Below are 22,203 nucleotides of genomic sequence, written 5' to 3'. Positions count from 1 at the left end.
GTAGTGGGGCGGGAGTGCCGTGAGTCGTTGGCCACTCCTAGTGGGTATTTAAGGCAATGCAAGTGAAGTGCTGTGGCAAAAGTCATAATTTTTCACCCTGTGTCGGTCTCCAACCTGGGTCGTTGTTTACAGTTGCATCTGCTGGTGCAGGTGAGTAGACGCTGTCTCAAGGCTCGGAGCTAAGACCCCTGGTCCTGGCACCCGGTCTCTGGGCTGCAGGGGAAAACTACAGCTGTGTGGGGCGCCGGGATCAGCCCGGGCACAGCCTGCAGGCACCTCGGCGGAGCGGGCTGTGTAGGGCGCCTGATCAGCCCGGGCGCCGCATACCGGCACCTCGGCGGAGCGGGCTGTGTGAGGCGCCTGGATCAGCCCGGGCACCGCGTACCGGCACCTCGGCGCAGCGGGCTGTGTGAGGCGCCTGGATCAGCCCGGGCACCGCGTACCGGCACCTCGGCGCAGCGGGCTGTGTGAGGCGCCTGGATCAGCCCGGGCACCACGTACCGGCACCTCGGCGCAGCGGGCTGTGTGGGGCGCTGGGATCAGCCGGGGCACAGCCTACAGGCACCTCGGCGCAGCGGGGTGTGTGGGGCGCCGGGATCAGCCCGGGCACAGCCTGCAGGCACCTCGGCGGAGCGGGCTGTGTAGGGCGCCTGATCAGCCCGGGCGCCGCGTACCGGCACCTCGGCGGAGCGGGCTGTGTAGGGCGCTGGGATCAGCCGGGGCACAGCCTACAGGCACCTCGGCGCAGCGGGGTGTGTGGGGCGCCGGGATCAGCCCGGGCACAGCCTGCAGGCACCTCGGCGAAGCGGGCTGTGTAGGGCGCCTGATCAGCCCGGGCGCCGCGTACCGGCACCTCGGCGGAGCGGGCTGTGTAGGGCGCCTGATCAGCCCGGGCGCCGCGTACCGGCACCTCGGCGGAGCGGGCTGTGTGAGGCGCCGGCATTAGCCGGGGCACTGCCTACACCGCGGAGCCTACTCATACTCGGTTGGGAGTCGGGGGTGGGGTAAGGGGTTGGGGCAGAGTCAGGGAAGTAGTCACGTTCATAGCCTAGAGAAGGGTATCCCTGAGCGCTAGGAGAAGATCTCATAAACCGCGCATGAATTTCTTCGCCTGGGCTTTTTTTTTTTTTTTTTTTTTTTTTTTTCCCGACTGCAGGCGCGCACAGGGGCAGATGCAGACTAGCGCTTAGTCATTTGTGCTCCTCGAGTGGGTCCGGCCAGGCTGGTCCCGAGATATGCTACTACTACAAAAGGAGCATGTAGAAGGAATGACTCTGCCTACTGTCTTTCGTGGGCCTCTCTGATCTCTGTCCCAAGATCGCTCATTGTCACTTTAATAGTGAACTGCAGTTAAATTTAAGTTAGGTGGGCAGCCTGATCTACATATAGAGCTCCAGGCCAGTCAGAGCTACACACAGTAAGACTCTGAAAAACAAACAAAAAACCTGGACAACCCTGTAAATGACCTTTCGGTTACAGCCAATTTAATGTCAATCTTTTTCTCATGAGAATTCTCTTAAGCCTGGTTTAGTGTCACACACCTGTAATCTCAGCACTGGGAAGGCAGAGGCAGGATTGCCACAATTTTGAGTTCAAGCCTGGTCTCTATAACAGTATTCCAAACCAGCTGAGGTTACATAGTAATATCCTGTCTTCAAAACCAAACAGCCAGGCAGTGATGGCACACACCTTTAATCCCAGCACTTAGGAGGCCGAGGCAGGCATATTTCTGTGAGTTAGAGGCCAGCCTGGTCAACAGAGTGAGTTCCAGGACGGCCACAGTCAAGGCTACACAAAGAAACCCTGTCAAGCAGGAACAGATTTATGTTTTATAAACCCATTAGGATATAGCGTTTGTGGGACACATTTAGATCTTTAGTAGCAACAACAACAAAAAATAATCCTTAGGTTGTTCTAAAATACTATTTGAGCAGTCAGAGACCATTTACATGCAATCAGCGCTTTTTAAAATCACCGGGGGCTGGAGAAGTACTTCACTGGTTAAGAGTACTTCTTTAGTGGCTGTTCCTGGGCAGCTCCCCCCCCCCCGGGGGGGGGGGGCTGGGGACCAATGAGCCGGGATCTCCTCCACAGGCTGCCAGTGGATATGCAACAGCGGTGACTCAGAGATGACTTAAGATTTCCAGCTCTTTGAGACTAGATCCTGAACTTCCCCACGAGGGGGGAGACCCAGACCTCACATTGGGGTGGCTCTTAACCTCAGCAAACTTCTCCGCCCCTCCAGGTTGGGGCTCTGGAGCTACACGCCTGCTGAGGCATCTCCGGATTTTGTATGCCATCTGCATTTTGTATTCCAGAAATCCCCAGAAACAATCTAGACAGACAATGTTGTTAAAGAAAGTTGTAGAGAAAAAGTAATGATTGACTCAAATACTGTCACAAAAAGAAGGTGCTTCAATTTAAGATTGAAGATGAGCTGGACGTAGCAGCCCACACCTTTAACCCCAGCACTGGGGAAACAGAGACAGGCAGATTTCTGTGAGTTTGAGGCCAGCCTGGTCTACATAGTGAGTTCCAGAACAGCCAGAGCTGTGTAGTGAGACCCTGTCTTGTAAAAGTCAAAATAAAAATAAAAGATTGAAGATAACATCTCTTTAAAGAACACAAAATAACAGACCATCCTCAAAGAATGCTGAAAATAAAGATTTATTTATTTATTATTATTTTTCCTAGACAGGGTTTCTCAGAGTAGCCTTGGGTGCCCTGGAACTCACTGTAGACCAGGCTGGCCTCGAACTCACAGAGATCTGCCAGTCTCTGCCTCTCGAGTGCTGGGATTAAAGGCAGCTGGGACACCACCACCACCCGGCTGAAAATAAAGATGTCTTTATTTTCCATAGTCTGGCCTGTGGTTGTTGTTCTCCCAAAAGAAAGTACAGGTGTAGCAGGCAAGCATTCAGTCCTTGCAAGATGGGGAGAAAATAGTGAGTGTTGCCTTCAGGGCATTTATGAGGAGCTGTCAGATTCCACAGGTCGGGACAGTAAAGACGGCAGCAAGGTAACAAGCTAGGAACCCTGAAAAGACTCCTGCCTGACCCGAGTTAATGGCAGAATTCCTGACAAATAATAAATGGGCCAGAAGGAAAAAAAAAAAATTACGCCATGTGATCCTAACCTATGAACCAGGAAATCCTGCCGCCTATGGAAGAACACTGAGGGCGGGAGCCCAGAACCAGAGGACGATGACGGTTGTGAGGAGGGTGCTGGCAGAGAAACAGAGCCCCGTGAGTCGGGGTGTGAGAGAGGACAGACAGCTCCCGCGAAGGTGTAGCTGGGTCCTGAGGGAGAGCTCAGTGAGTCAGGGTGTGAGAGAGGACAGACAGCTCCCGCGAAGGTGTAGCTGGGTCCTGAGGGCTGCCGCTGTGGGGAATTTCAGGAGTGTGTGCCGTGCAAATGCAAACAGAAAGAAGAGGGGCCTCGGCTTGGTGCTTCCTTTGTTAGAGTTCGAGGGATCTGTATTCTTACTTTGAGCCCCTTAGGTTTAGGCTATATAGATCCAGGCAGGTCACTTAGAGCGGGAAGCAGGGAGGAGAGAGGATGTGCGGGGAACATACCAACGTTCTACACGCGTTATTTAATCTCACAACCCTAAGTAAGCATGTTACTATCCTCATTCTACAGATGAGAAAAGTGAGATATGGCAAGGGTAAACAGTTTTTCCAGTGTGAGTCACCTATTAATTTACAGGCTCTGGATTTATAGGCCTGTGTGATATCATGACGGCTACATGGATGATGTCCTTTCAGTCTCCTACCAATAACCACCACATCAAGCCTTTTTTTTTTTTTTTTTTCCTTTTTGTTTTTAAGACAGGGTCTCTACATAGAACCCTGACTCTTCTGGAACTCACAGAGACTAGCCTGCCTCTGCCTCCAAAATGCCGAGATTAAAAGTATATGCCACTATGCCCAGCCAGCATATGCTTTTGACTGCCATCTCTCTCTAGCCCAAAGAAAACATTTAAAACTTTTGGATACTTGGAGAAATAATATATGAAGGTGAATTTAAAAAAAAAAAAAAAAAGCAGGACAGTGGTAGCCCACACATTCAGTCCCAGCACTCTGGAGGCAGAGGCAGGTGGATCTCTGAGTTGGAGGCCAGCCTGGTCTACATAGTGGGTACCAGGACAGCCAGGGCCACACAGGCAGGGGGAAAAAAAATAAAACCACAAAGCAGAGCTCTGGATCTTTTACCCCCTTGCAAGTTGTTCCAACTGGTGCCTCCATCTGCAGCCGCACTATGGGAAGCAGCCATGAAAGCCTGATGTTTGGATGGCAGGGTCCTAGTAGGTCACAAGCTGCACTAGAACATTCCCTGCTGACGGCCGGAAGAGACCCAGGGAAACACTGCTGCACAAACAGCAGAGAGCCACCCAACTTCGCCGTGACCTATTGTGCAGCCTTCTCCAGAAAACTGCAGGCTCCCGTTCTATAGCACAGCATCAGATAGTCCCCGCCCTGCTGTCCATATGCTCCCCACAAGGAGGCTCCTTTTTTTGGTACTTCTTTTTCCACCAGCATCCGACCATGCTCTGCAGTTACCAATAAATATAAGCTGCCCCTTGTCCTTCTCCAGCTACCGCTAATTGCTATGACAGCACCACTCTCCAGACAGAGCGAGGACCTCTCCCCCTGCAGCCCCGATGAGTACTGGTCTGGGGTCCACTGCTGCAAGAAATGTAGTGCAGGTGAGTTCCGCAACGGGACCCGGTGCCAGAACATGGGCATGGGTGGCCCCACACCAGAGGCTGTACGGGATGAGGAGGGTGTGGGTCAGGGAGTTCACCTCAGCCACTACCTACTGGCTCAAACTCTAGGAAGTACCTCCTCGCCCAGGTACACAGACCCCCAAAGGCGCCCCTTTGTGTGTTCAAGAGAGTTGGTGTGAATTCTTCTACCAAGGCCTCACTAGTGGAAGTTCACCCACCTATCCACCCTTGGAGGCATGAGCTGTGGCACCCAGCTGAGAGGAAAGTTCTGAAAAGGGAGCTGGGAGGATTAATATTGCCTACCTGTATTTGCAACAGGTGCCAGGACCCCCTCTGCCATCCCTCATGGCAGAGCAGCTCACCAAGCCGTCAAAGGGTCTTCACAACTCACGTAGGCACACATAGTGGGCTGCAGATCCTTGGGGTGGCCCAAGGCCCTAGTCTGTCAACACAAATGTACGAGAAATCACACCAGGCCCCGTGGTGAACGAAGGCTCTCTCAGCAGGCCCATCCCGTGGGACACCCAAACCCACTGAAGTGTAGCTGTCCTGGACCCATGACCCACCCATCCCCTACTCTGTCATCCCGGATAAATCATTTAGCTTACTGGTCCTTAGGCTCCTGTGTATAGGAGGAGTCTCCTTGCAAAGTCCAGTTCCCAGCTGTTGAGAGAACTGAGCAATTTTGTGTTCAGTGTAGGCAGAGCCATGTGGGGCCAGAGTGAAACTACTTCCAGCTGTAAACTTCAGTTTCGCCCGCCTTCCCCCAGCCCTGGAGCAGTGCAGAGGGGCTCCTCTGGAGACAGTACACAGAGGAGTGGTAAAGATGCACACCAGCCCTTGTCTGTCTGTCCAGGCTGAGGTCGTCCCCTAATACCAGTAGACAATCAGGTTTGAAGCCGATGCTGCAGAGAGAGGCAGGCACTACAGGGCACTGTACCGTCACCCAGAACTGGCCACTCATGTCATCCTCGGTCCCAAAATTTAGAGCTTGACTTTAACATTTTTTTAAAAAATTATTTTATTTATTTATTTTTTAAGATTTATTTATTTATTATATATACAGTGTTCTGCCTGCATGTGTCCCTGCAGGCCAGAAGAGGGCACCAGATCTCATTACAGATGGTTGTGAGCCACCATGTGGTTGTTGGGAATTGAACTAAGGACCTCTGAAAGAGCAGTCGGTGCTCTTAACCACTGAGCCATCTCTCCAGCCCCCTAACATTCTTTATGGTCACTCACTTTCCCATTTCAAGATAGTTTCAGAAAGGAAACAGGGCTGGAAGGATGACTTAGCAGTTAAGAAAGCTTATTGCTCTCCCAGGGGACAGGAGTTTGTTTCCCAATACCCACATCAGGCTCCTCACAACCACCTGACTCCAGCTCCAGAGGATCTGTTGCTCTCTTTGCTCTCTATGGGCACCTGCACATACTTGTGTACACAGACAGACAGACAGACAGACACACACACAAATAATAAAAAATAAATCTTAAAAACAACAACCATAGAACTGGGTGGTGGTGGTGCAGGCCTTTAATCCCAGCACTCAGGAGGCAGAGGCAGGAGGATCTCTGTGAGTTCAAGGCCAGCATGGTCTATAGAGTGAGTTCCAGGACAGACGCCAAAGCTACACAGAGAAACCCTGTCTCAAAAAACCAAAAACAACAACAATAACCATCAACTACCGTAAATGAAAAAATTATTAATGTCCAAATAGATACAAGAACCAAACACCGAGCTCAGCCAGCTGTCCACTAGGCTTGACTCAGTCTCACTCCACTAGTCTCTCTTCTCCAGTGGACTCTGCATGTCTGCCACCTGGTCATGTCTGCAGCTGTCCTTCGGAGAATACATGAGAGTAACATGTTTGTTGGACTTGGTCCTTTTCCCCATAGTTAGTAGTTTATAGTTTCCTTTACAATTAATAGGAAAGGAAATTCCCAGGGCTACCTGAACACTTCCAAGTTGGTATCAGAGAGCCTGAACCAAGAGATACAAAATGGTTCCAGGAGAACCTGCTAGGACGAAGAGCTGTCCTGCCTTTAGGAAAGGCATAAGACATTGAGCACAGTGGTTCACACCTGTAATCCCGGCATTGAGAAACTGAGGCAATGGGATTGCCATGAGTTCCAGGCCAGCCAGGACTATTGACTGAGGCTTTGTCACACACACACACACACACACACACACACACACACACACACACACACACGTAGAAAGAAGCTAAGCATGGTAGCTTAAACCTATAATCCTAGCACTCAGGAGGCCAAGGATTGCTATGAATTCCTGGCCAACTTGAGCCATACTGTATCAACACCACCAATAATGACAGAAAGAGGCCTGAGGAAGAAAGTTCTTGTTAAGTGACATGTTTGTGAGGCAGTAAATGAGGTGACCTGACTTCATCTGTGTCTCAAGTGCTTCTTAGAACACTGGGACTGCCACTCAAAGGGGAAGACATGGGGCTTAAAGGGCAGGAGTCAGTGACATAGAAGCTGAGCCCTGCGGGGGGGTCTGAGGAGCCGTTCTATTCACCACTGGTTCTCTGGCTTCCTAGACCCCGGGGGGGGGGGGGGGCGGGCAGATAGCCACAGGAAGGAGAGCAGATCCAGCAGCCCTTGCAAATCCTCAAGCAGTTTGTGACAGAGATTATCTAGAATTTGTGCTAAAGACATAAGCCCACCTGGAGCAACCTAGCCCCTTACCCCTGGGTGCCTGGAGCAAGCTGATCCCTGTCTGCTCTTATCCACAGGTGAATTTGTCAAGACGTCCTGCACAGTCTCCCACACCCTAGGACAGTGTGAGAAGTGTCACCCAGGAACGTTCACAAGGGCTAGTAATGGCCTAGAGTCTTGTATACCGTGCTCCAGCTGTGACGAACGTGAGTATGTGACTGAGCAGAGACTGGACTAGCACTGTGTGTCTTTGAAAACTGCCAATAGAGTCAGAAACACGTTAGTGTTAGTCCAGTACTGGGATGGAGTAGCCATGAATGATGGATGCCAGGATGCATCTGGCAAGTCCCACTAAAATTTGTTTCTTATAGCTGGGCATGGTTACGCAACATTTAATCCCAGCACACTGGAGGCAGAAGCCGCTGATCTCAGAGTTCAAGGCCAGCCTGTTTACATAGTGAGTTCCCGGGGAACAAAGGCTACACAGTGAGACCAAAGCAAAAATTATTCCTTATGGGTCAGAGAGACTCAGAGTAAGAACTGTGTCAGAAAAATCACAATCACAAAGACAGCTTTCCCCCTTGTTTAGATATTTTTCTCCTAATTGTCAATTGAATGCAGAACCTAGTAAAACACATGCAGGTCATGAGAAAAATCGTCCCTCCAAGAATAGGCAGCCATGTGTGCAAGTTCCCAAACAAGAGCTTCCAGAGCAGAGCAGTGGGTGTGGGGATCTGGGGAGGCTGCTGAGAGAAGAGGCACAGGCCTGCAGGAGTCACTGAGAGGATACAGAAATGTATGTAATAAAATCGGTTTCCAAAAACTTGAAGCAGGCGGGGTGTGATGACATATGCTTTTAATCCTAGCACTCTGGAGGCAGATCTCTGTGAGTTCAAGGCCAGCCTGGCCTACATAGTGAGTTTGAAGACAGCCAGAGCTACATATCGAGATTCTGTCTCAACAAACAAACAAATAAACAAACTTGAAGCAATTGCTGGGGCCAGGGTTGCAGCTCAGTGAGAGAGTGTTTGCCTAGTATGCAAAAGACCTGGGTTTGTTCTCTGACATTATGGGAAAAAAATTGTTTCGTGCCTGCATGCACATATGTGTATACGCTCCTGTGTCACTGATGTTGTTAAACGAAATGACAAATACCACAATATCCTGTGCCTCAGTGCTGTCGTTTGCTTCTCCTAAGCATAAAGGTGGAAGCAGGCTGAGCACAGTGGCACACATCTCTCTGATCCCAGAGCTCAGGAGGCAGAGATAGAAATGCCACTTCAGTGTGGCCAGCCTGATCTGTGGAGTTCTAGGCCAGCCAGGACTACGTAGAGAAATATTATCTCCAACAAAAAAAAGACAAAAGACAAAACCATATTCCACAAGCACAGATCCCCTGATGCTGTAAGACATCTGCAGAGAGCCGGGCTGGGGGTCCTCCTGGCCTATGTCCACTGCTGTACTCTGAGAATGGACACGGTCTAGCTTCAGAGCACTGTGAGTGAAAGGTTTCTGTACCCCCATATTGGGTTTCCCTGCTGGTGCAATACATCCAATCAGTCCGAATTAAAGTCCAGGTTTTCATCTGAGCAAAGCATTCCCGGGGGGTCTCAAGAAAGGGGGGAAGGTGTGGTGGCGGCCGAGGCGGTGTAGCTCCGTGACGAGTTCGGCTTTGCACGTGCCTCCCACCCAGCGCAGCCACGATGCCCAAGAGGAAGGTTAGCACAGACAGAGCGGCGAAGGCGGAGCCCAAGCGGCGCTCGGCGAGGCTGTCAGCCAAGCCCACCCCTGCCAAGGTGGACACGAAGCCGAAGAAGGCTGCGGGAAAGGATAAACCATCAGACAAAAAAGTGCAAACAAAAGGGAAGAGGGGAGCAAAGGGCAAACAAGTGGAGGTGGCTGACCAGCAAACCACAGATGTACCTGCAGAAAATGGAGAGGCTGAGAACCAGAGTCCAGCCTCTGAAGTCGAAGAGAGAGAAGCCAAGTCCGACTAACCATCCATCGTGTCTGTCAGTGTCCCCGCCTCCCTTCTTGTACAATCCAGAGGAATATTTTTATCAACGATTTTGTAAATGCGAGTTTTTTAGTAGCTCTAGAAACATTTTTAAAAGGTGGGAGGAAGTCCCGCCTCATCCCATTTTTTAAGTGTAAATGATTTTTTTAAGAGGTTAAATCACTTGCTGGTTGTTTATTTTTTTGGTACAACCAGAAAATAGCAAGATACTGAATCAGGAGAGGCTGTGACTGTCTCGGGGGTCACCATAACATTCCGTAAAGGGGCCTAGTTTTATATCCTACAACACAAAGCATACTTAGAGTCTTGGTCGTGCATTTGTGTCTGGAATATTTTCAGTTATTTCTGGTCTCGTGTTTCTAGTAGAACTGTATCCTAAAAAACCACTCCTTGGTCCTTGCCCTGTCAGAACTGTCTCTGGTCATGGCAGTCCATTTTCCTAACAATTGTGATAATGTGCTGTGAAAGATTGAAATTTTGAATATGTACTGTATGTGGCATAAAATTGTGAGTCAGTGGAATTAAGGATTGTGAGCATTTGATTGTTATGTGAGTTCTTAAGGAAAACTTGCCAAGTTTAGGATGGAATATCACTGGAATAAATTCAAAGAGCAACAATACATGGCTCTTTTGGGTACGTGAACACAATGTATGACTCTTAGAGTTTGGGTCCATGTTTTAAGAATTGAAATGTCTGTGTACTCAACCAATAAAGTTTCAGTTGTGAAAGAAAAAGAAAAAAAAAAAAGAAAGGGGGGAAACCTCGAGGCAAGTCTATGAGCCGGACCTTAAATACTCTGTAGGTGGTCTTGAGGAGCTCCAGGGGAGGAGATGCTGCTTGGCGTGCTGAGGGTGGGGTTTGGAGTGGGGCCCCAAGCTGGAGATCCCTAACAGTGAGGGGTTAACATGTTTGTGGTGCACTGAACTATAGACACAGGAACACCTCAAGTAGGAAAACCATCTTCTCTCAGAAGCCACTGAGTCAGTCTCAATTAAGAGGGGTGCAAGGTCCCACCAGGGATCCAGACACGTGGTCACTAGCTCTTCAGCAAAGAATGAGGCAATTAAATAAGGCAAGTCAGAGATGTCTGGAGATGGTGGCCTTGGGGAGGGGAACTTTGGGGCAGCAGTGGACATACATGTCAGGACCACCTGTGATGGAGGCCTCAGGCTAGTTTGATGCTGTTGTATGGGATGCTGAACAATGAATCTCCCAAGCCATCATCTACCTCAGGTCTGGGTACCACTCTGGAGGCCTGAGGGTGATCGAATGTTCATAGTAGTTAGTACTGTTTAGTGTTCAGTACATCTGTGATGGCTGGTAAAGCTTGTCCTGGGACACACTGTTCCTCTCAAATGATGTTGGGCTCTATGTGCATATTTGAGGACACTCATCTTGACCTAACCCTGCTCTTCCTTGGATTGCAGGCCAGGAAATGGTGGCTGAGTGCTCTGCCACCAGTGACCGGAAATGCCAGTGCCAAGTGGGTCATTTCTATTCTGACCCAGAATCCTATGAAGTCTGCCTCCTGTGTACCAAGTAAGAACATTGTGGCATGGGTCAGTGGTGGCTTTATACATTGTTTGAGTGGCCTCTAATGTCCAGAGAAGGGGACAGTCTGTGTCATTCTTTGTCAGGGGGTAATGTGGGGTGGGGACTCTGTGGCCTGGATGGTGCAGAACTTATTGCTAGACATCTCCAAGTCTAGTGCCCCTTGAGAGAAAGTAGATATCCCTGCTAGGGACACAGTTTTTCTGAGTGATGTCTTCCAGGAGGTTTCCTCAGTGTAACGGGATTTGGGAGGGCTGGAGAAAGTCTCATTCATTCCCAGGAAGATAGATCTGGGTTAAGCTGTAAGGGAAAAGACTTCAGGGAAAGGTTTTAGGAAAATTCTGTGTTTTTCCCCCCTCGATAAGACGAATTCGCTCCTGTCAGATGTCAGATGGAGTTGTTGCATATTCAAACCACTAGGGGCTGTCAGCACAAGCCGCAGGCCTGGGGAGTATTGCTCTGGGGACTGAAATCTGAGTCCCTAATAACAGCAGGACAGGCCTCCTTTTTCTCACCCCAAGGCCACCAAAGAGGCTATGGACATCAATGGAGGAGGGAAATGTAGTAAATTTTGTATACTTAGTGAGAATCACACAATAGTGTCTGAGATGCCGTGGAGCTGGTAAGAGCTGTGTGGCCAGAGCCCTGTTGCAGATCTTGGATCATGATGCTGCCTGATGTGGTTTGGAGGTGGCATCAAGTCTTTCTGGGCATCCTCTGCTGCTGATTGGCAAAAAGAACTGAGGGTGTCTCTTTCCAGGTGTCCCCAGGGAATCCCTGTCCTCCAGGCCTGCAACTCCACAGCGAACACAGTGTGCGGTCAGACTACAACAAGTAAGACAGGTGTGTTTTTGAACACTATGGCTATCTTCTTATTGAATGAAAATTGACATACCACAGCATTAACTGTTTCAAAGTAGACATCAAAATAACACTGAATACCAGCCCTCCATCTGTTGCAAAATACATGTCCCCTAAACAGAATCTCTGTCTCTGTCAGACCCTGACCCTCCCAGGCCAATGTGCTTTAGTGGCCTGTCTTGCTCATATTGTTCAAAGATGTAGAGTCACCATGTGTAGCTTCTGTGTCTGGATCCCTGAGCATCATGTTTTCCTGTAAAATATTTTACGTGTATGGGTGTTTTGTTGCATGTATGTTTATGTACCGTATATATACAAGAGGTGACAGATTCCCTGGGATTTGGAGTTACAGATGGTTGAGAACCACTATGTGCATGCTGGGACCTGAACCTGGGTCCTCTGCAAGAGCAGCCAGTGCTCTTAATGACTGAACCATATCTACAGCTACCTGAGCATCATGGTGTTTTTTAATAATTTATTTAACATGCATTAGTATGAAGGTGTCAGATTCCCCTGGAACTGGAGTTACACACAGTTGTGAGCTGCCATGTGGGTGCTGGGAATTGAACCTGGGTCCTCTAAAAGAGAAGTTAGTGCTCTTAACCACTGAGCCATCTCTCCAGCCCCTGGGCATCATGTTTTAAGGCTGACCTAGGTTGAAGCTATCAAGGCCTCATTTTTTTTCATGACTGAATCATTATCTAGAACCCACATGTGTCAATGGAATTTTAAATAATCCTTTACAATAAGTAGACCCTTGAACTGAACACTGAGTAAGGAAAAGGCAGCCTCTTCAACAAATAATGCTGGCAAAAGAACATACATGTTTGAAAGAATGAAGCTGGATCCTTATTTAACAATGTGCAAAAATTAGGACTTGGCTGAAGCTCAGTGGTAGAGCATTTTCCTAGCATGCATGAAGCCCTAAATTCAATCCCCAGTACTCCAAAAAGATACAGTAAAATTCAACTAGCACACACTGGCCCTGGCCTATAATTCTAGCACTGCACAGCTATGAGTGTCAACAGCCCAAGGGGGAAAGCATATTCAATGGAATAGCATTCTCTCTTGAAAAGGCACTCTGACACAGCAGTATAATAAGCCTTGAAGACAGTGTGCTAAGTGAAATAAGCCTGGTCCTAAGGGCCAGTGTGGTTGTCCCTGGGCGATCCTGGAGCGGCAAGCTGACAGAAGTGAAATAGAGAACATTGGGAACCACAGTCTGGGAGCAAGGCTGGGAAGTTAGTGTCCACTGGGGGCAGAGGTCAGTGAGGGAAGATCAGAAAATTCTAGAGTCTGGTGTGGAGATGGCTGCACAGCCGTGAAAAACACCTCAGATTAATCAGCTGTGTTCTGAAAGTGGTGAGATATTAAGTTTCGTGTGATGTGTGTTTTACCAAATTGTATAATAGTCAACAAACTCTTGGAAGCGAGGATGTCTCCTTCCTGTTGGAACACAAGGCCAGTCCTTTCTGTTCTCAGGAGCGCCAGCATGGTGGCCTCCCTTCCTGCTTGTGTTAGTCTGCTTTGCATCACTGTGATAAAATGCTGGCCAAAAGCAACTTAATGAGCAAAGGACTTATTTATTTTTAACTTGCTTACAGCTCACAGTCCATCAGGAAAGGATGTGGGCAGGAACTCAAGCAGGCACCTAGAGGCAGGAACTGAAGCAGAGGCCATGAAGAAATGCTCCATGGCTTGTTCCTCGTGGCTTGCTCAGTTGGCTTTCATAGACTGCTCAGGAGTGGCCCTGCCCACAGTGGGCCTCCTCTCTTGATTAGCAATCAAGAAAATGCCCCCACAGACAATTGCCTACAGGCAATCTGGTAGAGGCATTTTCCCAGCTGAGGTTCCCTCCTCCTAGGTTGCCCTAACTTAATGTCAAGTTGACCAAAAAAATGGCCCAGTTCCACCTGTGCTGGGCCTGTCATCAGGCCTCTGCCATGCCAGGAAGAAGACTGTTGGCTTCGCCATTTGTTCTTTATCATAGACTGCCAGAAAAAAAAAGTCTGTTCTTGACTTGGCCATAATATTTCTTGTTTTTCCCACTTTCAGATCACAGGAATTGGCTATGGCTACTACTACTACTACTTGTTTTTCCAGTCATTATTGCTGTCTGCTGTTACCTGAAAAAAAAAAGGTCCTGTAGATGTCCAAGTGACAAATTAGCTGAAGGCACGTCCGGGGTGTCTGAGTCTACAGAAGGTCAGAACAAATGGCTAACCATGGTGCCTATGAGCATACCAAAGAACATGCTGGCCTCCAGACCCACTCAGGACCTGTGGCTCTTCTCACTACACCCCCTGCCCTAAACTTCTCCAGCTCGTGGGCTCCCCTTTCCCCAGCTTCTCATTCCTATATAACCCTGCCATTTCATCCATGTGCCTTCCTGCTTCTCCCTCTCTGGGCATTCTCTGGCCCCCTCTTTCTTAAGAGATCCTTTCTTCTCTTCCTCTCTCGCACCCCCCTCCCCTGCTCCCCTCCCCACCCCTTCTTCTCATGGCCCTGATGCAGTCTACTGGCCATGTTTAGTCTACTACTTTCTCTGCTCTGGACTCTTCCAGATGCCTCTAGCTGTAGTCTCCTTCATGCCTGCAATAAAAACCTTCCCCCTAACCATTATTGGAGCGGACATGTCCTTACTTTATTATACTATGTCTGGTGCCTGAAACCTGGGAGGAGCACAGGTGAGCCCCTTCCAAGGGGCTTGGCCTCTCCTAGTTGAAGCAGGCTGCTAATTTGTCTTTCCTAAGGTGTGTAGGTGTGGATGGCTGGTTTCTGCTGGCTTCTGCTACCCCCCCCCCCCCCCGCCCCAGTGGACTCCTGTTCTGGAGCCACCTCTTCAGCCCCTGCCTCCTACCATTTGCTCTAACCATTTGTCTCTCCTCGCCTACTTGGTAAGTTTCTTCTCAGTCTCTCTGGCTCCTGGGGCCTGCTATGCCCTCTTGTGTACCCACTGCATGGGCATCTCACTGCTAAGAGAGCTGCCCCTCTTCCTCTGTTGGAACCCTCCCTTTTCCCAGGCTGCCTCTTCAGCTGCTTTCTTCCTACTTGCTCTACCCACTCACCTCTCCTCCTCTACTGGGTAAAGGTCTCCCTGGAGCTGCCTGCTTTGTCTACCATTACTGTAAAAGTCACACCAGTGTGCCTGGAAGCTTCCTCTCGCCCTCCAGGGCCCCCATCACGTGGAAAGGGATGCCACTCCTCTATGATTTGGGATATTTCTCTCTGACAGGTCTCTCAGTCCCCTTGGGGGTGCCCTGGATTGAAATTCTTGTCACCAAGACACTTACCCTTCTCTCTTCTGCCCTGGTCTTGTCTATCTCTCAGCTGCCTCCTGGAAGCCCTGCAGCTTCTTTCTAACTTTTTGGGCCTCCAGGATGTTGGACTCCTCCTTAAGTTGGAGTTACTGTTTGCAACCTTTTCCTCATCTCCCTTCCAGAGCTGCCTGCTCTGGCTCTTCTTTACATCCTCCTGAGCCTCTATAGTACTGGAACCCTCCCTTGGATGGAGTTCCTGCTTTCGTAGCTCAGCTCCCTCTTGGAACCTTCCCTCTGGCAGAGATATGGCCTCTGACCCTTTCTCTTTTCCTCTTCGGACTCAGACATTTCTTTAAAGCCTTACTGTCTTACCGTAAATGGCTTGGCCTCAGTACGGGTTACAAAAATGGCACACTTGATTTCTAAATTCTCTGATATGGGAACAACTTCCGCCACTGCACAAACAAATGATCCCCAAGTCTCTTATACCTAAACTTTCTCTGCTGTCCACCTCCTAAACCCTCTTTTCTCAAAGCTTTTCCTACTTTTGAAAATCTTCTGTCTCTGATTTCTTTGTTCTCTGCGCTCAAAGAAAAGCTCTTAAGACTATCGTGTAAACTGTAGCTGGAGAGCTTCTCTCCAGGTCCCACCAAGCCCTGGCAGTCCAACAGCCTACTTATAAAATAAACACACAGACGCTTATATTATTTAAACTGTTTGGCCTAATGACTCAGGCTTTTAGCTATCTAGTTCTTACATCTTAAATTAATCCATTTCTATAAATTTATACCTTGCCACGTGGCTTGTGGCTTACCGGCATCTTCACATGCTGCTTGTCATGGTGGCAGCTGGCAGTGTCTCCCTCCACCTTTCTGTTCTCTCAGTTCTCCTCTCTGTTAGTCCTGCCTATACTTCCTGCCTGGCCACTGGCCAATCAGTGTTTTATTTATTGACCAATCAGAGCACATACAGACCATTCCACAGCAGTAAACTGTATCTCAGGATTTGTAAGTACTTTAGGTATGGTTAAAAATTTTCAAAATCTGCCAGGTGGTGGTGGTGCATACCTTTAATCCCAGCACCCAGGAGCCAGAGGCAGGTGAATCTCTGTGAGTTCAAGGCCAGCCTGCACTACACAGTGAGTTCCAGGACAGACTCCAGAAGCTATCCAGAGAAACTCTGTCTTGGAAAAGAAAACAAAACAAAAAAAAAAATTGCAAAATCTGTAATTAAAAGTCAGCTTAAAACATATAACAAAAGGCTGATAGGTAATCTTAGTTTGCTACAGCATATTTATATATGTGATTCAACTCTTGTTTAGAAAGATAGATCTGCTGCCGGGAGGTGGTGGCACACACCTTTAATCCCAGCACTTGGGAGGCAGAGGCAGGCAGATCTCTGTGAGTTCGAGGCCAGCCTGGGCTACCAAGTGAGTCCCAGGAAAGGCACAAAGCTACACAGAGAAACCCTGTCTCGAAAAAAAAAAAAAAAAAAAAAGATAGATCTGCTATAGCATACTGTATCTGAATGTGTAACTGGAATTAAACTCTTGTTTAGAAAAAGAGATGTTTTTAAATAGCAACTATAGCTGAGTGGTGGTTGTGCATGCTTTTAATCCCAGGACTTGGGAGGCAGAGGCAGGCAGATCTCTGTGAGTTCGAGGCCAGCCTGGTCTACATAGCCAGGGCTATACAGAGAAACCCTGTCTTGAAAATCCAAAAAGAAAATTTTAAACATATTTTTCAACTATGTGGCTCACCTCCATCTTTGGCTGATGACCTGTTTGGAAAGGAAGCAGTAATGACCAGCAGCCGTCTTTGCTAAGGCTAAAGAGTACATGTAACTTCGCCACTGTCTTGATTAAGATAACCATGTAGCATAAACCAACTAAGGCAACAATCATAAAACATATTAGTCCCACTGAGTCCTCTGCTTACCATTGTATCTCCTTTTTAGGCTAAGGAGGCAACAGCAGCTAGCCAAATTATTTTGGATTAGGGTGGATTTTGTATGATGATAAATTCCTTAGGTTATAGAGGTATATTCAGGTTAATAGAACCTGACTTAAAGATGTCTAACTACTTATGTCTTGACACCAGGTTTCTAGAAAATTTTAAATAACTACAATCTATGCTTGATGAATTAGGAATATTTGATAAATAAGGTTTATAAATTCCTAAGTCATAACAGTCTGTTCAGATTAACAAAAGCTGACTTAGAGATTTATGTCTAACTGCCTATGTATTTTCTGTGTTCACACCAGGCTTCTAGAAACTTTTAAATAGGGGACAACATATATTTGATAAATAAGGTATATTTGATAAGTAACATTTTAAAATTCCTAACATCTATTCAGGCTAACAGAAACTGACTTGAAGATATATGTCTAGCCTCTTTGTCTTTGTGACTGTATTTATGGTTTAAAATTTTATTTGGATGCTAAAGGATCTTCAATTAAATCTTCAATTCAAAGTTTTAAGGCCCAAACTTAACAGAGATAAAATTGTAAAATCCTAATTTTGTATATGCTACTAACTTGTAAACTGTTAAAGATGATTAAGACATGTAAGTTAATGCTCAATCACCTTATAAGTGATCAAATTATTTAATGTGCTCAGAACTATGCTCATAGTCATGCTAAGTACAAATGTAATTCATTTACAGGAACAAGCTTTATTTAGCCTCCTGTATATGTTTTCAAGATTAAGCCTATAGCAAGTAACCAAAAGCAAAGTTTGATTAAAATTAGGTAAACTAAATAGATGGTCCTCAAACTCCTCAGAGATCTGCTGAATATGGCATTTAAAGTATTTAATGAAAAAAAAAAAAAAAACCCTATGATAGACAGAAATGCCAGCTATTAGTATTGACCCTAAGGTCTCCAAAGAAGAAGATGGGGCACAGATGACTATGCCTTGATTGTGGTAACACTAACCACTGGGCAAAGAACTGTTCCATGCCTCACACACCATCAGGGTCCTGCCCAAACTGTGACCAGTGTTAGATTGGTAGCTCTCTCTGTCTCACCAAGATAGGTCAGTTTTCTCAAGTTCCTCCTGTGTGCCACAGGGGAACCTAGGGTAACTGTCCAGGTAATGGGTAAATCTCTGTCATTTTAACTGATACAGAGGCCATTTGGATTACACTTCCTGCTCTAATGTATTCTTCTCAGATCTCTGATAATGTTGACTGTAGAGTTATCAGTTTAACAGCAGCAAGCACCCAGATCCTCCCACAAGGCTGCAGCTGCCTGGTCAGTCCATTTCTTTTCTTTCTTTCTTTTTTTTCCCCCTCCAGGGCCTTGAGCTTGCTAGGCAGGCACTCTACCACTGAGCTAAATCCCCAACCCCTTCATATGTAAAAATCAGACTCAAAAACAGTTTACCTTGCTGGCTGACTTCACACTGAAAGAAATACACTCACAAAACAGGTTTCAATGTAACTTTTTACTATTCCTGAGCTTGCTTTGCAGTGACTGCTCTTACTAATCTCTGGTATCTCATGGTAAATTACTGGATGGAAAAAGAAAGTCTTTGATGTTTATGTAAGTTGTGAGGGTCTAAGAATGTAATTTAAGGCCGGGCGGTGGTGGCGCACGCCTTTAATCCCAGCACTTGGGAGGCAGAGCCAGGCGGATCTCTGCGAGTTCGAGGCCAGCCTGGGCTACCCAAATGAGTCCCAGGAAAGGCGCAAAGCTACACAGAGAAACCCTGTCTCAAAAAACCAAAAAAAAAAAAAGAATGTAATTTAAGGTATGTAGAGGCAAATTGTAAAGGTCTCTTGATGTAAAATCTTTAGTTATGAGGGCCTAAGAAAGTGATTTAAGACACATAAATGCAAGCTATAAAGGTCTGAGGAGTGGTTTAAGGTATATTAGAAATATTTCAGACTGTTTTCCTTCTTGCTATGCTATTGTTATACTAAGACTTCAAAAGTTCAGAATTTTGACATTAACCAATGGAGTTCTGATAAGCTATTAACCTAGCTATGGTAATCATAGTCACAAGCTCAAAATTTTAAAGGCATGAGGCTGCTGCATTTTCTATAATGTAGATTTCGGTACAGATTATAAACAGTGGTAATGCTGACATATCTAAAACTTTTATCCCTTTTTTTAAACTTAAAAAATTCATGTCAGCTTCAGGGAGTCCTGACTTGAATCCACCTGTCATAGGTCAAACAGGTTCCAGATAAAGACTCCTGTCAACCAACAGTCTAAGCTTCCCACCTACTGCCTATTCTTGAGAGTGGGCTTTCTGTCTCTCTGTGTCTGTCTGTCTGTCTGTCTGTCTCTGTCTCTGTTTCTCTCTCCCTCTCCTCATCCCCTGGTCTTGGGACTACTCCCACACCCCCAGCTACCAGGACCACAGGCCTGGAAGTTTCAAATGTACACCTAAGATAAATATTTTCCCCTAAGTTCCTTAACTTTACCTTCTGACACTAGTCTGTATCTGTCCAAATAGATTTGCAAATCAACTGAAGACTGCAAACTGCTCCAAATCAAAACCAGCTGGCCCTGGACTTGCTGTAAACTGGTGTAAATCACAGGTGCTTCTGACAGGATTTCCAACCAGCCTGATGAAACCTTTCTTGAACCAGCAGTTCCAGACTACTCCAAAGCAGCCTGTTCTTCCTGGCACCTGGTGGTCCTGCAGGACCTGGGCAGGAGTGAAACAGATGTTTGCCAGCCTGCACTCCTTTCCCTTCCTGGCCTTTGACAACCATTGCAGCCTTCCTGAGTCCTGACAATGAAGCCTTAATTTCTACTAAGAAGCAGTTACAGAAGAGATTACATTGCCCCTTATTAACAAAATAAAAAGGAAAGGTTTTTTGGTTTTTTTTTTAAATAATATTTTAACTTTATTTTATGTGCATTGGTGTAAGGGTGTCAGATCTCCTGGAACTGGAGTTACAGACAGTTGTGAGCTGCCATGTGGGCACTGGGAATTGAACCTGGGTCTCCTGGAATAGCAGCCAGTGTTCTTAACCACTGAGCCATCTCTCCAGCCTCGGAAAGGTTTTAACTCTAACTTAGTAAAAATATATACAGTAAGAACAATTGCTGGGTGGTGGTGACACATGCCTTTAATCCCAGCACTTGGGAGGCAGAGGCAGGCAAGATCTCTGTGAGTTCGAGGCCAGCCTGGGCTACAGAGTGAGTTCCAGGACAGGCTTCAAAGCTACATAGAGAAACCCTGTCTCGAAAAACCAAAAAAGAAAAAAGAAAAAGAAAAGAAAAAAGAAAGAAAAAAAGAACAATTGCCAAGTATTACATTTATAATGCCCATTCAATTTGTTTTCAGCAGATTTAAAGAAAATACTCCATCACTTATTCTATCTTGGTGAGTTCAAAGCTCTGTACCTAATTTACCTTCTATCATGACTAAGGAAAACTACAACTACCTAGTCTTCAACTCCATCAAACACCCCAGAAGGATATATGTAATATTACCTGATGAAACAGGAAGTGCAATGAAAGCCACTTCCAAAACTACACGTGACAGAGACATCTGACTGCCTGGAGAGTCCGTCACCTAAGGTCCCTCTGTAATTTTGGAGCATCCATGTTCAACCTACAGGCCTAGAATTTGACAGACTTCTGTGAAGCAGGAGTTTTGAAGAACTGTCTCACCTTGTTTTGACCAAGTTCAACAGTCTTTTTTCTTTGTGTCCTGTTTATATAGTTTGTACAACATACTGTCAGCAGTCAAGACAAGAGCAGTTTCTTGCTCAAAGGGCTAGTCTTGCCACATTAAAAGCAAACTCAATAGGGAGTTTCTTCGATGCCCATCATCTTCTCTGAAGTAAATTGGTGCTGCCAGGAGCATCACTGTCATGAAAAGCCCTAGGTTAACAAAGCCTTTTAAATACCATATTCTGTAGTCTTGTATAATAGAGGGACCAGCCTTAATATTATACATCCCAGGGGCTCAGGAGAGAGAACTACAAATGGCAAGGACTATTTTTGGGAAATAGAATCTCAGCACACCAAGCTCTTAGTCCAGTCATTTATTCTTCCAAATCTTTTTCTTCCCCTCCCGTGCCGTGGAAGTCCTGGTATATATATACTTTCAAGCAGTATTCCCTTGGCAGTGCAAAGCCAGGCTTCCAGGGTCAAACGCAGGGGTAATAGGAATCACATAGAGGGGCAATAACCGTTAATTATCATTTGCAACCCCAAAGGGAAGTGACCAGTGGGGAAATGAATTAACTAAAGGCTAAATTCGGGTAATATATAAGAAGAGGGATCTTATGTGCTCAACTATAGTCTTAAACATGATTGGTAGAAAATGTTAAGAATCTATAAGTTGCTAGGTAAATGGGAGAAAATAAAACTGCCTTCTTGTCGGGCAGTGATGGCGCACACCTTTAGTCCCAGCACTTGGGAGGCAGAGCCAGGTGGATCTCTGTGAGTTCGAGGCCAGCCTGGGCTACTGCCTGAGTTCCAGGAAAAGCACAAAGCTACAAAGAGAAACCCTGTCTCGAAAAACAAAAACAAAAACAAAAAAAAAAAACCAAAACAAGCAAAACAACTGCCTTTTTTCTTCCTATGGCTCCCATCTGTCCAAGCTATCTGCCATTTTTTCTGCAGGGTGGGGAAAGGTGTGCTCGGTCACTAGGCAACCTGTGTACAGTTAGATGCCTCTGGTGATAGTTAAAGGGAGATCTGGAAGTAGAGGTAAGATTTGGGAAAGGAGGAAGTTAAGCTTAATTGGTACATCTGCCAGGCCTTTTCAAACAGGTAGTCTGGATGCTTAAGTCTGTTCTTAGAGAATACAGAGGTGTCTCTGATAAGGTACTTTCCTCCATCTGGGGACGGACCTGGCCAGATGCTGCCAATGACGATAATTACAGGGAGGCTTGAACTGGGGTTCTGGCTGAGCATAGCTGTCAGCACAGAAAGTTATCTAAATATTCCTAGAATTGGTTAGGTAAGGAGTTAAAGGTCTATAAAGTTAGTAAGGCTCTAAGAAAGGAGGGTCCGAGCTAATTGTGTAAAGCTATTACTTAACATCCACCTGACCTAGGTGGTGTCTCCTTGTGGAATTTGCCTTAAATCAGGAGACTAGCATGTGGACTGTTATTACTGTTAGTCATTGAAAGTGGC

General features: G+C 46.8%; 1 protein-coding gene and 1 pseudogene across 3 annotated transcripts; both read left to right on the top strand.

Annotated features, from left to right (window-relative positions):
• LOC102923073 (tumor necrosis factor receptor superfamily member 23-like) lies at positions 1 to 21,835 on the top strand. 3 transcript variants are annotated; one of them, XM_076555792.1, is made up of 7 exons: positions 19 to 150; positions 4,597 to 4,708; positions 7,483 to 7,611; positions 10,851 to 10,962; positions 11,735 to 11,817; positions 13,891 to 14,063; positions 19,559 to 21,833. In XM_076555792.1, exons 2-7 carry the CDS (start codon positions 4,612 to 4,614, stop codon positions 19,634 to 19,636), a joined length of 672 nt encoding a protein of 223 aa, XP_076411907.1. In that variant the 5' UTR covers positions 19 to 150; positions 4,597 to 4,611; the 3' UTR covers positions 19,637 to 21,833. The 3 variants fall into 3 exon arrangements, with proteins under 3 accessions (XP_076411910.1, XP_076411907.1, XP_042113909.1); XM_042257975.2 differs by having other exon boundaries at positions 13,891 to 14,040; positions 19,559 to 21,831; XM_076555795.1 differs by lacking the exon at positions 4,597 to 4,708 and having other exon boundaries at positions 1 to 150; positions 19,559 to 21,835.
• Positions 7,620 to 9,469, top strand: LOC143269723 (non-histone chromosomal protein HMG-14 pseudogene; annotated as a pseudogene).
• Positions 21,836 to 22,203: the final 368 nt, after the last annotated feature.

Source organism: Peromyscus maniculatus, chromosome 1 (assembly GCF_049852395.1).
Source record: "Peromyscus maniculatus bairdii isolate BWxNUB_F1_BW_parent chromosome 1, HU_Pman_BW_mat_3.1, whole genome shotgun sequence".
Classification (NCBI taxonomy): domain Eukaryota; kingdom Metazoa; phylum Chordata; class Mammalia; order Rodentia; family Cricetidae; genus Peromyscus; species Peromyscus maniculatus.
Note: the sequence above shows the minus strand (reverse complement) of the source record. Positions and strands in the feature narration are given on the sequence as shown.